Source organism: Narcine bancroftii, chromosome 1, assembly GCF_036971445.1.
Source record: "Narcine bancroftii isolate sNarBan1 chromosome 1, sNarBan1.hap1, whole genome shotgun sequence".
NCBI lineage: Eukaryota > Metazoa > Chordata > Chondrichthyes > Torpediniformes > Narcinidae > Narcine > Narcine bancroftii.
Window position 1 is genome coordinate 393,201,139 of NC_091469.1, and position 13,037 is coordinate 393,214,175.

The window sequence follows — 13,037 nt, forward strand, 5'->3', positions numbered from 1 at the left end:
TCTGTTCAGATACCCCTGCTGTATCCATAGCGACCGGAGATCTTCGTTTTTGAGTGAAGTGCTGCACCAGTACCTGCTGGCCAAGGGCATGTGTATGAGTAGGACCACGAATTATAACCTCCAAGGGGACGGCCAGATAGAAAGGGAGAACGGCATCATCTAGAAAGCAAAAGGTTTATCCATCTCCCGAAGGCAAGATGTCCTCTGAGACACTCCTCGCCACCAGGTCCCTCCTCTGTACTGCTAGTAATATGACACCACATGAAAGACTCTTTTTCTTCCCCAGGAAGTCGGTGTCGCGAAACACACTGCATCCGAGCTGACAACCCCGAGCCCGTATTGCTCTGAAGGCGTATCAGATGCCACAAGACTGATCCTCTGGTTGAGAAGGTCACAAGCCCCCAACATGCTTACATGCAGCACCAGGATGGGCAGCAGGTCACTGTTTCCATCTGAGACCTAGCGCTTGCAGGGGATCCATCCCCTCATGGTAACCCTGGCCAATCGGTCCCACTAATTGCAACCAACATAGCCCCCCAGCCCCAGACCAAGCAACCCCATGGTCCTACTAACCCCCCTCAGCCACTGGAGGCACAGCCTGCCTCACAAAACACTGCCCGGACCAGTACCACAGCAAACCTTATGATGGACAGGCTGAACCTGTAACAAACATTGAATCACTTCACTCTGCTGGATCAACCACATTAAACATGTGCTTTACTCCCCTTGAGACATCAGACATCTCACATGTTGCTGGCCTGGTTCCAAGGCAGGTACTGAGGGAGGAGTTTGGGCATAACAGCCTTTATAGGTGTTTCTGGGAGGAATGAGTCACAGGCTCAGGGGGCGGGCCAGATCATACAAAACAGTGGTTGCACCACATTTACCTTCTCCACTATTGACCCCTTGATAAGAACAGGTTTGTGTTCTCCTGGTTTCCCCTTCCTGAAGCCCACAATCAGTTCCTTAGTCTTTCTAATGTTGAATGCAAGGACGTTGTTGTGATGCCACTCAACTAGCTAATCTATCTCACTCCTGTACGCTTCATTATTGCCATCTGTGATTCTGTTAACAACCATGGAATCCTCAGTAAATTTGAAAATGGCATTTGAATTGTGCCAAGCCACACAGAAAGGGGTGTAGAAAGAGCAGAGCAGTAGGTAAGCACACATCCTTGAGATGCACATGTGTAGATTGTCAGTGAGGAGACTGTTATCAATCCACACTGATTTGGTCTTCCAATGAGTCAAGGATTCAGATGCAGAGGCCCAAGTTTTGAAGCTTGCTAAGCAGACAGAAGGGATGATGTTGTTGAAAGCAGAAATGTTAATGTTGCTGTTGTCTCGGTGATCCAGGGCTGAGTCGAGAGCCAACAAAATTACATCTGCTGTGGAGCGATTGTGGGAGTAGACAAACCACGACCAACTTCTCAAAGCATTTCATTATAGTAAATGAGAGTGCTACTAGGCGATAGTCATCAAGGCAGCTCACTCTGCTCTCGGGCACTGGTACAGGTATACGATCCTTTATCCGGAACCTTGGGGGACAGTGTGTTCCCAATTTCAGATTTTTCCAGATTTCAGAAAGCCAGATTTAAGCCCACCCGAATTGTGCTGCCGTATCCACCCCCACCCCCTGCTCACACTGGTAGTTCCCCCCCCCCCCCCGGCCAACTCACGCTGCCATCTCTCTCCCCACTTGCCGGATTTTGGAGCTTTCCAGATTTTAGATACCCGGATAAAGGATCGTGTACCTGTATAATCGATGTCCTTTTGAAGCAGGTGAGGATCTCCAACTGCAGCAACGAGAGATTGAAAACCTCTACCAGTTGGTTGGCTAGTTTCCTCAAAGTCCAACAGCTGATACATCCATGCATTAAATTCCATCTGAAGCCTTTCTTTTAAGCTCATCCATGTTCTGCTGAAAGCTTTTCTAATATTCTCAGGATTGGAGAATTGACTCATCCAACCCTCTTTGCCTCAAGCAGTCCATGACAGCCAAGTGGGCTGTGAACCAACAAATCTATTTTCTCCAATAACGTCAAACATTTGAACAGCTTTTTTAAATTCAACAACGGAAAGGAAATCAGCTGCAAAGTGGCACTGAGACTTCACAACCACAAATGAGGGGGAAAATACATTTTTAAAATCCTATAACTCACTTTTGTTTCAATTGATAAACCACCAGTTTCCCTTAAAGTTTGCTTTTAAAATGAACATGCACCTCAATGGATAATTGTACCAATAATGGATTATTCAGATTATTTAGCAGTCTCAATTTACCTACTTTACTTTAATACTGAAAATAACATTTTGCTTTATTTGGCTTCAAATGAAAGAACCAAACTCACTAAAGTTCTATTTTTTTTTGGAAAATGCAAAAGATTAGCAAATTTTTTTTGTAAATACTATAATACTTTCTCATCTATTTTCATCTCAAACACTGATCTAACGGGAACGTCAAATGGTTGAGTTCAATCCATCTCTCATACAATTCTTAAGGCTAAATAAGATTTAAAATTAAATAACTAAATGATTCTCATTTAGATCAGCACCGAGGAATAATGAACCTAAAAAAAAATTCAAGTTGCTTTTTGATAAAAATCAAAATTTAAGGTACCATAAGGATTAATAAACATGTCACCTGCATTATTTGCTTTGATGACAGAATCTTTAGCACAGTTAATAAGGCAAGATAGTGAGATAAATGGTTTGGATGAATTCAAGATTAATTTATTTTTTGATGATGTGTTGATTTATTTTACAGAACCAAAAGAGTCGTTGAAAGTTTTACAGGAAAGATCAAAACAATATGGAGATTTATCTGGATATAAACCTAACGGAGAGAAAAGTGAACTTACGCCATTGTTGGACGTTGATTATTCTTCTTGTAAAGACGTTGTACAGTTTAAATGGACAGATCAAATTCAATACTTGGGTATTAAAATAGATAGACATATAAATCATTTACATGCATTAAATTATTTACCATTATTCTCTAAAATTAAAAATGATTTAATTAGATGAAAAGATTTATCAATAACTTTAATAGGGAGAGTGAATTGAATTAAAATGAATATATTTCTAAGACTTCAATATATTTTTCAATCTATTCCATGTAAAGTCCTTAAATTTTATCTTTTTTTAAAAAAATGTTTAATACAACAGTGAGAACATTTTTATGGAAAGATAAAATGGCAAGAGTATCCTTTCAGAAATTAACATGGAAATATAAATTAGGAGGTTTAAAACTTCCATATTTTCAAAATTATTACAAAGCCACTCAGTTAAAATTAAAAGAATGTTTGATTCTGATAGTTTGTTGACTTGGGCAGATATAGAATTAAATTAAATAATGAAAACAGAAGGGATCAATTTGTATACAAATGGATCAGTAAATTATTATATCTGAATAAGTCATCAATATTGTAACATCTGATAGAAATGTGGGATAAGGTAAACAGAGAAATTGGTACTCAAGATAAAATATCTAGATATAATCCTTTGTATCAAAATAAACTTTTTCTTTCTATGATTAATAATTTACTTAAAATTTGGGATCAGAAAAGTATTAAGACAGTAAATCATTATAAATTAAGTCGATATCTTTCATTTGAGAGAATGAAAGATAGATATCAAATACAAACCCGTTCACTTTTTTGTTATTATAAAATTAATAATTATTTTATGATTCTTTACAGGAGAAATTTGGAACTTCCAAAGGAATCAAAATTGAAACAATAATTCATTAAGGTGGAAAAAAAGGATTTATGTCTGAAATGTATAAATTACTGCAACAGAAAATGCTTAAGATAGATTTACAAAAGTCAAGATTAAAATGGGAAAAAGATTTGGGGGTTGAATTTAGTACAGATCATTGGAAAACTATAAAGAGTGTATGACAAAGATTATAAATGTTGAATATAGACTTGTTTATTATAATTTTATACATCAATTATACTCAACTCCGGAACGATTAAAGAGATACAATTTGATTTCTTCTGACCTCTGTTTTCGATGTCAGAAGGAAAATGGGACTTTTTTCTTTTACATTCAACATGGTTATGTGAAAAAATTAAATCTTTTTGTCTCGGGTTAGTGAATTTTTACAAGATATTTTTAAGATCAAATTTTCTTTGGACCCATCAATTTTTTAAATTAGCGACACAAGTAAATTTTGTTTGAAAATAGGTTTGGATAAATTGATAAATTTCAAATAGCTTTTTATTAAGACTAGCTTTAGCAGTAGTGAGGAAGTGTATTGCAATCACATGCAAAGACCAGATGGAACTTAATATACAATGATGGCATTTAGAATTGAGATCTTGTATTCCTTTAGAAAAAAATAACATAATTTGAGAGATAAGTATTGTATTTTTTTGGAGGTTTGGAGCCCTTATCTGGATTGAAATTTTAAAGATTTGGACCTAATTGTGGCAGAATATCCCCAACACATTAATTAATGTATTGTTTCTGGTTATTTCTCTTCAATCTTCTTTTTCTTTTTAGTAGTTAGTGGGGTAATATTATAGAGGTATTCAACTTTTGGAATGTTGGGAGGGGGAGTAATGTTAGTATAAGGGAATAGGGGTCTGTATAGAGGGTTTTTTTAATATAAACCATGTTTGCTTTGATGGTATATCTTGTTTTAATTGCATTTTGTGTGTAATATTCAAAAAAATTGCAAAACATTTATTTGCTCATGCTCTCAACAACCTCACAAAACAACTTTGGTGTCAATGACAATTTAGAATAAGAGACTGATAGCTCAACCCCTTTCCCTTCAAAAAAATAAATTACAAGGAAAGCCTAGTCAAATTCAGATTGGTTGTCCTTTAACTGTTATATTTCTTTCTGACATACCATTGTAGTTTGGGGATTGCTCCTTTATGGCTGCAGTAGGTGATGATTGATGAAGAACAAGTCCCCAAGCCTCTGATGTGGGGATGAGGCCTCAAGTCTTCAGCATCGCTTGTTGCCAGTGGCCGAGATTGGGATGTCATGGCGCGCTCTGCAGAGGGTGTGTCATGGTGACCAGAGCAGCTGTATCATGTGCCTGGTTCAGGAGGTTGCATCGTCTTATATCGTGGGGCCCTGTGCAACTGATGAGGTCAGTTGATGAGGTAGTCAAGTCTCTCTTTCGCCATTGCAGGTATTTTTTTCATCATACACCATGTCCATGGAGGCTGGCAGCTTTATGAGGGACCACACACATCCTCATGCGAAGTCTTCTTCTTCCTCCTGCCATTGGCATAGCTTTCAGGCTCCAATGGTTTCTTCACTCAAGCTATCAGACTTTCAATATCCAGAGACTATTTATATTGTAACTTGTCTCCACTGTCTAGTTTTTTTTAAGTCTCATGTCATTTTATGTAGCACCATGGTTTGGAGGACCGTGGTCTTTTTTTTAAAACTGTGCACTTGCTGTTTGGTTTAAAATGACAAATAAAAGCTATTTGAACAGAGGCTACAGTGCTTGCAGTGATGTGTCACAACTCTATCAGTTGGCCTATATACTAATCACTACTCAAATCTGGGTTTGTCCCCATTTTAGTTAGTTTGGCTCTGAATGCTACAATGACTCTCCACACCCTGCACTCCTCCTCTCTCTCCCCCCCCCCCCCCCCCACTCCATATTTACAATCCCTTTACCCTCCAGCTTTAATATCATTTGCTAGTCTTAGAGGAAGAAAAAGTGTTTGCCAATATTTGGCACATACAGCTTTCTAATACCTTTTGATGGTTAAAAAGTCCTAAAATTCATCATCAATAACTAGCAATGTTATTTACTTTAGTTGTAAATAAATTTTAGTCATCACCACTAGAGGGTGCCATCTTTTTGCTCTCAATTTAAATGCACACATCAACATCCATATTTTGTATGTTCATTTTCTATGTATTACAAGAGTTTTTTTGCAGCCATGGCATTCATGATGAGTGTGCACATACCTTAATTATTAAAATCTGTTAATATATTAATTATAGTTAAAAGCACAATGCTAGAGAAACTCAGCAGGTCAAACAGTGTACTTTATATAGCAAAGATACCTAACCAATGCTTCGGGCTTGAGCCCTTCATCAAGGTATGGAATTATATTAATTATAATTGATAAACATACACCACAGCAGAAGTTCAATTATTTTGTTGAATCAAGCCAGGCAAAATTTGTATCCTCCCCAAATCACTACCATCCCCACTGAGAATATCAGCCTCGTTCCCTTGATTGGAGGAGACTTTCATTTTATTATGAGCTTGTTAATTATATTCTTGACCTTCCTCTTTTAGAAAACTGAGCTGAGCTAAAGTGCAACTTCTTTTTCCACCAAGACCACTCATAACTCTTTCCCCACTTAAAATATATTCTGCTTTATTCCTGACTGCACAATAAGTAACTTAGGAGCCAAGTTTGAAAAAAATTCGAATTTTCAGAAATTTAACTAAGAAAACTAATGTCTTCCTTTTGCAACTTTGAAGAAACCCAAACTCCTTAAGTGTTACTAATAAATGAATAATTAAGCAAATGTAACGACTTTCAGTTTAAGCCATCTTAATTATTCATGGAGTCTGTGAATCTTTTCCCTGAACCAAGGTTACGTTATGACACAAATCTTTTACCCATTTTCCCCATTTTGTTCAAACAGGCAAGTACTTGCCATCTTTTATCACTTGCTAACAAAGCTGCCATTTAACATTTGACTGGTTAATGGTGATCAGTATTTTATTTAAAGCCTACTTTTGGAAGTAAAATTGTATGAACATTCAAACTGCAGGAGGCAATTTCATTGTTTTCACTGTTAAAGTTTCCAAACTTGTAGCAATGAAAAAAGATTTGACAGGGCAGCAAACATTCTAAAATCATCTGCTGGATAATCCACCTTGTATGCAGTAATGTTAATTGACACAGGAACCAAAGAATTTCACAAGCTTAAGCTTGAAAACAGAATGATGTAAACGTTAAACAGAAGTCAGTCACCCACTTGGAAGTGGTTGATTTTTCACATCACAAGGATTCAAATTTATTTCCCACCACCAAAACTATGCATGCAATTATATCATTTTTGTGTTCATAACACTAATGCTAACAAATACAGAAATATAATTTAAATGCTTTTGTGCAAAAAGGTTGACACCTCAGCTTCTTCTAAACTGGGACAAGGTTCTTGGGTTCTCAAGTTTTCCTCAGTTTCACTCCAACCTACAGTCATTTCTGGCTAACTATTTATCCAAATTTAGACCAAGTCCCATCCTAATCCCAGCAATCCTGTGACAAAAACAGCCCTGTTATATTTTGCAAGTAATTAAATGGCAGTCACATCATTAAAATTTTGTAAGGTAGAATTAAGGATAAATCTCAAGTTTAACATTTCCCCAAAGGGGAAAGCATTATGGAATGGCACTGCAGAGCTGACAGTGAACAAGTAACAAACCAAAAATAAGGCTTCATCTAATGACCAAGAGGAGGCTTCGGGTGCAGGACAGAGAGTCCTAAATAGTTTACCAGTTTGGGGAGGGGGGGGGAAGAAGAGCGTGGAAATGAAGAAAGAAAATGAGAAAGGTGGAAAAAAGTCTATTGTAACAAAACAAACAACTTTTTCATCTCATCTTGAAGCAAATAAAGGAGCATTGAAGGTAAATGTACAGTTCGTGGTAGAATGTGGTGAAAGAGGACAAGTTGTATAAAGGTAATGGAAACTGTGGGACATGGAAGATAAAAAGAAACGAGATGCATAAACTGTGTGGGTGGCAGGAAGGGCGAGAGGATTAGGATGGTGTGGAAGGTTGGCAAATACACAGGATGGGGTTACAAAAATGGATACAAGGGCGACAGTTTAAAAACTCTTGTATGTGTGAACAAACTATGAATAATATACATTTTGCACTCTACTTTTTACAAGATATTTTTAGTTCATCAATATCAAGTTCACATTGGTAAAGCAAAATACCTTCTGGCTCATGTGCAACTGGCGTTTGGGTCTCTTTGGAGTATGACACCACCTCTCGAGGTAAAAAATCAACTTGGGTAATTTTTGAAATCACAAGTTTAGGCAAACGGCGGCTGTATTGAACAGTAAGGAAAAAATGCATTTCACTGGAGCTGTTATTTTCTTTAAAATGTACTCTGAACTTCAATAACTACACAAATCACATTTTAGAAAACAGCAAAAGGAAATTAAAACAGCATATTTTATTAAAATTCTTGTGCTTAACAGAAAATCAGACGCTCCTACCCTGATAATCTCAACAATTTTCTTTAAACAAAAATGTTCCTTACTAAATACATTATCATGTGAGCAACATTAAAGTTTAGGAAATTGGTAAAAGTAACATTTAACAATCAAATATAATCACAATATCTAATAGCTTTATGCACCATATATAGTGAATATTAAACAAAGCCACATACCCAAGATCAGAGTCAGACTGTAGCTGCAGTACAGAAGGATCGGTATCCCATTGTAGTGTTCTAATTAGGTCATCCAACAATATAAATAAAAAACACAGCAGAACACAAGAATATTTGATCATTGACTGGAAAGAACACAAGGCAAATTAACAAAATGTAATGTGTCATATTACCAGCAAGTATAGTTAGATTTAATACACTTATTTCATATGTACCATATCTGCAAAAACCTAATTTTTTTTGCTGAACCCAGCACTCATGGCTATTTCGATTATGATGAATAGTGTTGTTAATGTGCAACCTGGCCAGTTAAGGAGTTAAGAAATTCCAAAATCCGGTGGTCATTTTTTTTTACTGCCTGCATTGTGGGAAAAAAAAAAATCGCATCCCTATCCTCCCATAAGAGAATTATAAGAACATGGTGGATTTGTACATCAAATGCCACTTTAATGAGCCTCATGTTGAGAGTTTCTGTTTGTATTCAACAACCCAATTACCATTTTAATGCATTTTTATTGCAATGCTAACATTTAAAGTGCTCAGTCTCATTCCTCCAACAAGTTAAATTTTGAGATTTTGGATTTATATTTTTTTTCCCCCATTTGTCCTTTTTCCTACTTACTACTGCTCAGGAGACAAGTTGGTCGGTTCAAATTTTCACCATATTAATATCCCAGATTGCAAGGAAGTTTAACAAGCTGGGTTTTCCAATAGATCAAACAGGAGCTTGTGCCAGCTGCAAAGGCTGTGGGAAGCACTGGAGGTGAATCCACAGACTCACTGCCTCAAAAAGGACTCTTTTGCACTCTTATTTTTGGGGGCACTGGGCAATGCTGGTTCTTTGGATGTGTTTACAGCAGGCAAAACTTGCTAAATTTTGTTCATTATTGCATTTAGTGTATTAGTACCTGACAATAAAGGAATCTTAGATAATGAACAGAAAAGCCAAATGAAAAGAAACAAGAATTAACAGGTTTTTGTTAAAAAGAATGCCAAGTTATTTTTTTAAAATATTCTAGCTTAAATAGGGAAATCAGGCCACCACTGCTCAATTACATAATTGAATGCCTTTGAAACATGAAAGGCAATGCAAATTTTGGAACAATTCCAGCAAACCATCTCAAGTGGAACAGCTCCAATGCTGCAGATCAATATAAAATTATCAAAATGTCTCTGTGCCCCACATACAAAAAAAATCCAGTTTCACCAATAGAGGGAAACAAAATCATCAATTGATTAATTCAAATGTATAGCTAAACTCCTAAGATGCTACATCTTTCTGCAGGTATCAGCACATCCACAGAACACACCAAGATATTTTGCTTGCAAAGTAGTAGCAAATGTTTGGCTGTGCTCCCATGCTTTCCCATCCTGACACTAACTTACAAATTGGCTAATCTAATGAATCACAATTCAAAATGGTATAGGTTATAGAATGTGAATGCAAAGTCTAGCCTGCTACTGCAATAAACCAGCAACTAATCAGAATGTAATGGGGCACACATTAAGCAAAGTCCGTCGAGCTTGATTTCAGGATTCTCATTCTCATTCACGGGGAAGAAAACTGCATTCCAGTATTCTCCACCACTTTCCTCCCCATCAGAAATTTAGAGGAACTTAGAGGATATCTGCTACACTGAAATATATTAATGTACAATATTTACTCTTCAAAAATTAATTTAGTGAAGCAACATTCATTCATCTTGAATTTTTAATCACTCTCAAACTCACATTTCTCAATTTGAATGTGACATGGACTGAATATGCAATAGAGAAATGTATGAGCATTGTACTCTACTTGTGTTACAATTCCATAGTCAACAAAGTACAGTTCCAAACTCAATTTAAGAACACAGCTAGGCCATCTGTAATATTCCTACAGATTTCCATTTAAAAACCTGGGGATATATCATTTTTTTTAAAGTAACATTATTTTCATCATTATGGTTGTCTACATTTCTCCATTTTGGAAAGATCATTTTAATCTAACAAGAGTTTTCTATGTTTGCAATATGGTTTGATATCCTATTGTCAGGAGTTTCAAGAGCCAAGGAAAAGCAAGAGCTTGGAGTGCTGCAGAGAGGGTGGGGGAGGTGGATGTCTCTAATAAGGTGAAACCTGGGTGATCCAGAGCTGAGAATTTCCAGTATTTTCTGGTTTTGATTTGGATTACCAACATCTGCACTTGAATTTTCACGAACTCTTTGCCCAGTTTCTACCTCTACATCACGAAGACAGTCTCCTCATACTTTCTCATTGCCTTTATATTTTTGAGGAACAGAACAACTGCAGATACTGGCATTGATGAGAAAACAGCAATAAAGATCCCTGATGAAAATCAACAAAAATAAATGTTTTAAAAAAAGCTAATTACCTTCCAGCATGTCCACCATCTGCAGAATCCTGGCTTCCAGCTTCACTGGGCGTGCTCACTGATTTCGAGGAGGGAGACATGGGGGTTGGGACTAAATAATGAAAATAACAGGCATCCCATGTTACTAATTGCAAAGGCTGCACTGATGATGTACAGTGTCAGACACAAAAAAAACATCAATTTAAATAAATATGGGTTATGGCAGAAAATGGAATTGCGATGGTGAAAGTCAAAAGAAGAAAGGAAAAAAGGGGAAGAGTCAAATGAACATTTAATTTTTATTTTTGCAAAATTAATCATTCAAAGTGAGCTTGGAATGCATACCTAATCACATTAAAATGCACCAAGGTTTCAGCTGTCACCAAAAATCCGCTGCAAAGTAATCTGAATATGTAAATAGCTCAAATGCATGTTTGCAATTATTTCAGAGACAGCTGTCATCACATGGGCATGCAGAAGCCAGACCAAGCCATCAGAAACAAAGTTGTATTAACTGTTGCTCATCAATTCCAACTTACAAAATGTTTTAAAATGATCTTAGTTATCCATCAGAATATTTAAAAGTCTAACAATGCTAACAGTGACCCATTCATGATGACCCAAATCATTAAATGGTCTTAAATTCCTGTTTTATACAGAGAAACAGATAATAAGATGCATCTGGTGCAGCTAGAGTTAGAATATTAACATTTCTAATTCTAAAAGTTTAAAAAGGGTGAGAATGCATTTCAAAATGTTAAATTTCATTTCAGTCCTTCTCAATGAAAAAGTGAAAAGGCAATCTTAAGTTAAAAAAAAAAGTAAACTGGGGTGCAGGCTAACTTTACGAAAGGCTACAAGAATAATCTGGGGAAAATATAGATTGGTAATCCTGACACCAAGTAGTAAGTAAATTGTTAGAAGGCATCCAAAGAGATTGGATATACAAGTACAGATATTCAGATATCTGAATTGTCATGGTATCAAAAGGTTGGGGAGAAGGTACTGAGTGGGAGAATAGATCAGCTCATGATGGAATGGTGGTGCAGACCAGAGGACCAAAATGGCCTACTCCTATATCTTATGGTCTACTTGGATAAGCTGGGACTGATATGAAATCATCAATGTGGCTTTGAGCATGGTAGATCACGTCCTTAGGAGACTACCAGGAACTTGCAGCTGATGTCTTAAAAAACACATAATTAAGTGAATTATATGTACATATTATGTGTATATGTACATTTACTCTCAGGGTATTTGTAAAAGATTCTTCTTCATTGGCTTGGCTTCGCGGACGAAGATTTATGGAGGGGGTAAAAAGTCCACGTCAGCTGCAGGCTCGTTTGTGGCTGACAAGTCCGATGCGGGACAGGCAGACACGGTTGCAGCGGTTGCAGGGGAAAATTGGTTGGTTGGGGTTGGGTTTTTCCTCCTTTGCCTTTTGTCAGTGAGGTGGGCTCTGCAGTCTTCTTCAAAGGAGGTTGCTGCCCGCCAAACTGTGAGGCGCCAAGATGCACGGTTTGAGGCGTTATCAGCCCACTGGCGGTGGTCATGTGGCAGGCACCAAGAGATTTCTTTAGGCAGTCCTTGTACCTTTTCTTTGGTGCACCTCTGTCACGGTGGCCAGTGGAGAGCTCACCATATAACACGATCTTGGGAAGTGCAACGACAATGGGCGCCTCCTGTTGGAGCTCTGCGCAGAACAGCGGCTCGTCATTACAAACACCCTTTTTCAGCAGAGGGACAGCCTTAAGACCACCTGGATGCATCCCCGATCCAAACACTGGCACCTCCTGGACTACATCCTGGTGCGAGAAAGTGACAAACGAGATGTGCTCCACACCAGGGTCATGCCTAGCGCGGAATGCCACACTGACCACCGGCTGGTTCGCTGCAAGCTCAACCTTCACTTCAAGCCAAAGCCCAGGAACAATAAAGCCCCCAGAAAGAGGTTCAATGTTGGAAACCTGCAGTCAGACGAAGCGAGAGGAAACTTCCAGGCAAACCTCAAAGCAAAGCTCGACGATGCAACCCGCCTCACGGACCCGTCCCCTGAAACCCTCTGGGATCAGTTGAAGACTACCATACTGCAATCCACTGAAGAGGTACTGGGCTTCTCCTCCAGGAAAAACAAGGACTGGTTTGTAAAAGATTACTGCCTATCCAAACATTATGAATTACATCAAAAACATTTAGATGAAAAAGGAAACAAGCAGGTGTGCTTCCATGCAAATGGGAAGGGTGATATGATCACCCGTTATCAACATTTGCACCCAAACT

The 13,037-nt window shown here is 37.7% G+C and overlaps 1 protein-coding gene and 1 long non-coding RNA gene across 5 annotated transcripts in view; one reads left to right on the forward strand and one right to left on the reverse strand.

Moving 5' to 3' along the window:
• The window catches only part of LOC138751430 (cytoplasmic dynein 1 intermediate chain 1), a 245,354-nt gene that overhangs the window by 178,137 nt on the left and 54,180 nt on the right, over window positions 1-13,037 (reverse strand). For all 4 annotated transcript variants that reach the window (XM_069913678.1, XM_069913677.1, XM_069913679.1 and 1 more), the window contains exons 4-6: window positions 10,779-10,869; window positions 8,405-8,464; window positions 7,944-8,056 (exon numbers count right to left, since the gene is read on the reverse strand). In XM_069913678.1, the coding sequence (XP_069769779.1) occupies window positions 7,944-8,056; window positions 8,405-8,464; window positions 10,779-10,869 (264 nt within the window). The remainder of the gene's footprint in view (window positions 1-7,943; window positions 8,057-8,404; window positions 8,465-10,778; window positions 10,870-13,037) is intronic.
• On the forward strand, window positions 1,122-5,456 carry LOC138751431 (uncharacterized). Its single transcript, XR_011349917.1, has 4 exons — window positions 1,122-1,160; window positions 2,767-2,937; window positions 3,701-3,752; window positions 5,152-5,456. It is a non-coding gene; the product is annotated as an uncharacterized lncRNA (long non-coding RNA).